At 61.7% G+C, this 1080-nt stretch overlaps 1 protein-coding gene across 1 annotated transcript; it reads left to right on the top strand.

Moving 5' to 3' along the window:
- Positions 1-8: 8 nt before the first annotated feature.
- Positions 9-972, top strand: ACA1_341680 (uncharacterized protein; the record flags this gene model as incomplete). Its single annotated transcript, XM_004335669.1, has 3 exons — positions 9-464; positions 599-714; positions 801-972. Coding segments are annotated over 3 exons (744 nt in total), but the record flags the coding sequence as incomplete, so codon positions are not given.
- Between the last annotated feature and the right edge of the window lie 108 nt (positions 973-1080).

Genomic DNA, 1080 nt, shown 5'->3' with positions numbered 1-1080 from the left:
AGTCGATGATGGGCGCCAGGTCGGGATTTAAGGCGCCGCTGGCTCCGGTGGCCGCACCACCAGCTGCAGCACAACAGAATAAGGGAAAAGAAAAGGCGAAAGAAAAGAGCGCGCCCTCGCTTCTCCTGGGGTACGGCGATGAGGAGGAGGACGAGGAGGAGGAGGAAGGGGCGCACGCACCGCCGCCCTCCCCGGCCGCCTCCGCCAAGCGAAAGGCCCACGAAGTGACACCCTCGTCGTCTTCCTCTTCCTCTTCGTCGTCGACTTCTTCGTCGGCGCTGCCGGCGGGTTTCTTCGATGCCGCCGCCACTGCCACTGAGGCCGCTGATGTCCCATCGCCGAGCAAGAAGCTCAAGGCCGCGGAGGCGCCCGTGGCCAAGAAGGGCGCGATTCCGGCCGATTTCTTTGACGCCGCTGCGGCGTCGTCCGCCCCCGCCGCCGGCCAAGTCGTGATCGAGGCGCAGGTAATACACACGCCTCTCCCCCCTCCCCCGCTGCCATTGATATCGCTGATCGAATGCTCGGTTGGTGTGTCGTGTCGCGTGTGTCGTGTGCCGTGTGTCGTGTCGTGCGTTGCTTGTGGTGTTTGGTGCGCCAGGCCAAGCCGAGCGGGGATGCGGAGAGCAAGGGGGCGCTGCCGACGGGCTTCTTCGACGATCCCAACAAGGACTCCCAGATGCGGCCCAAGGCCGCCGCACAGAAGCCCTCCCTCGAGTACGTCTTCGTTATTCATTCTTCGTTCTTTCTTCGCTTCTTCGTTCTTGTTCGTTCTTGTGTTGGCTCATCTCTGTTGCGCGCAGGGACGAGTGGGAGAAGTTCCAGGCCACGATGACCCAGGTGGCCGAGGACGAGGAGAAGAAGAAGCGGGAGAGCGAGAACCTGGCGCAGCTCGAAGACCTCATCGGCGACGAAGAGGAGGAAGCCGAGGAGAACGAAGAGGACGAGGAGATCTCGCTCGAGTTTCAGCGCAAAGGTATTCTATTGGCCCGTTACCTCTTCGGTCGAAAGATCGTGACGTGCTGGTTGGATAGTTTTGTCGACTTACACACACACACACATGTGCGAACGTACAGAGGAGCG

This window comes from Acanthamoeba castellanii (assembly GCF_000313135.1).
Source record: "Acanthamoeba castellanii str. Neff unplaced genomic scaffold scf7180000084628, whole genome shotgun sequence".
In the NCBI taxonomy this organism is placed as follows: domain Eukaryota; phylum Discosea; order Longamoebia; family Acanthamoebidae; genus Acanthamoeba; species Acanthamoeba castellanii.
Note: the sequence above shows the minus strand (reverse complement) of the source record. Positions and strands in the feature narration are given on the sequence as shown.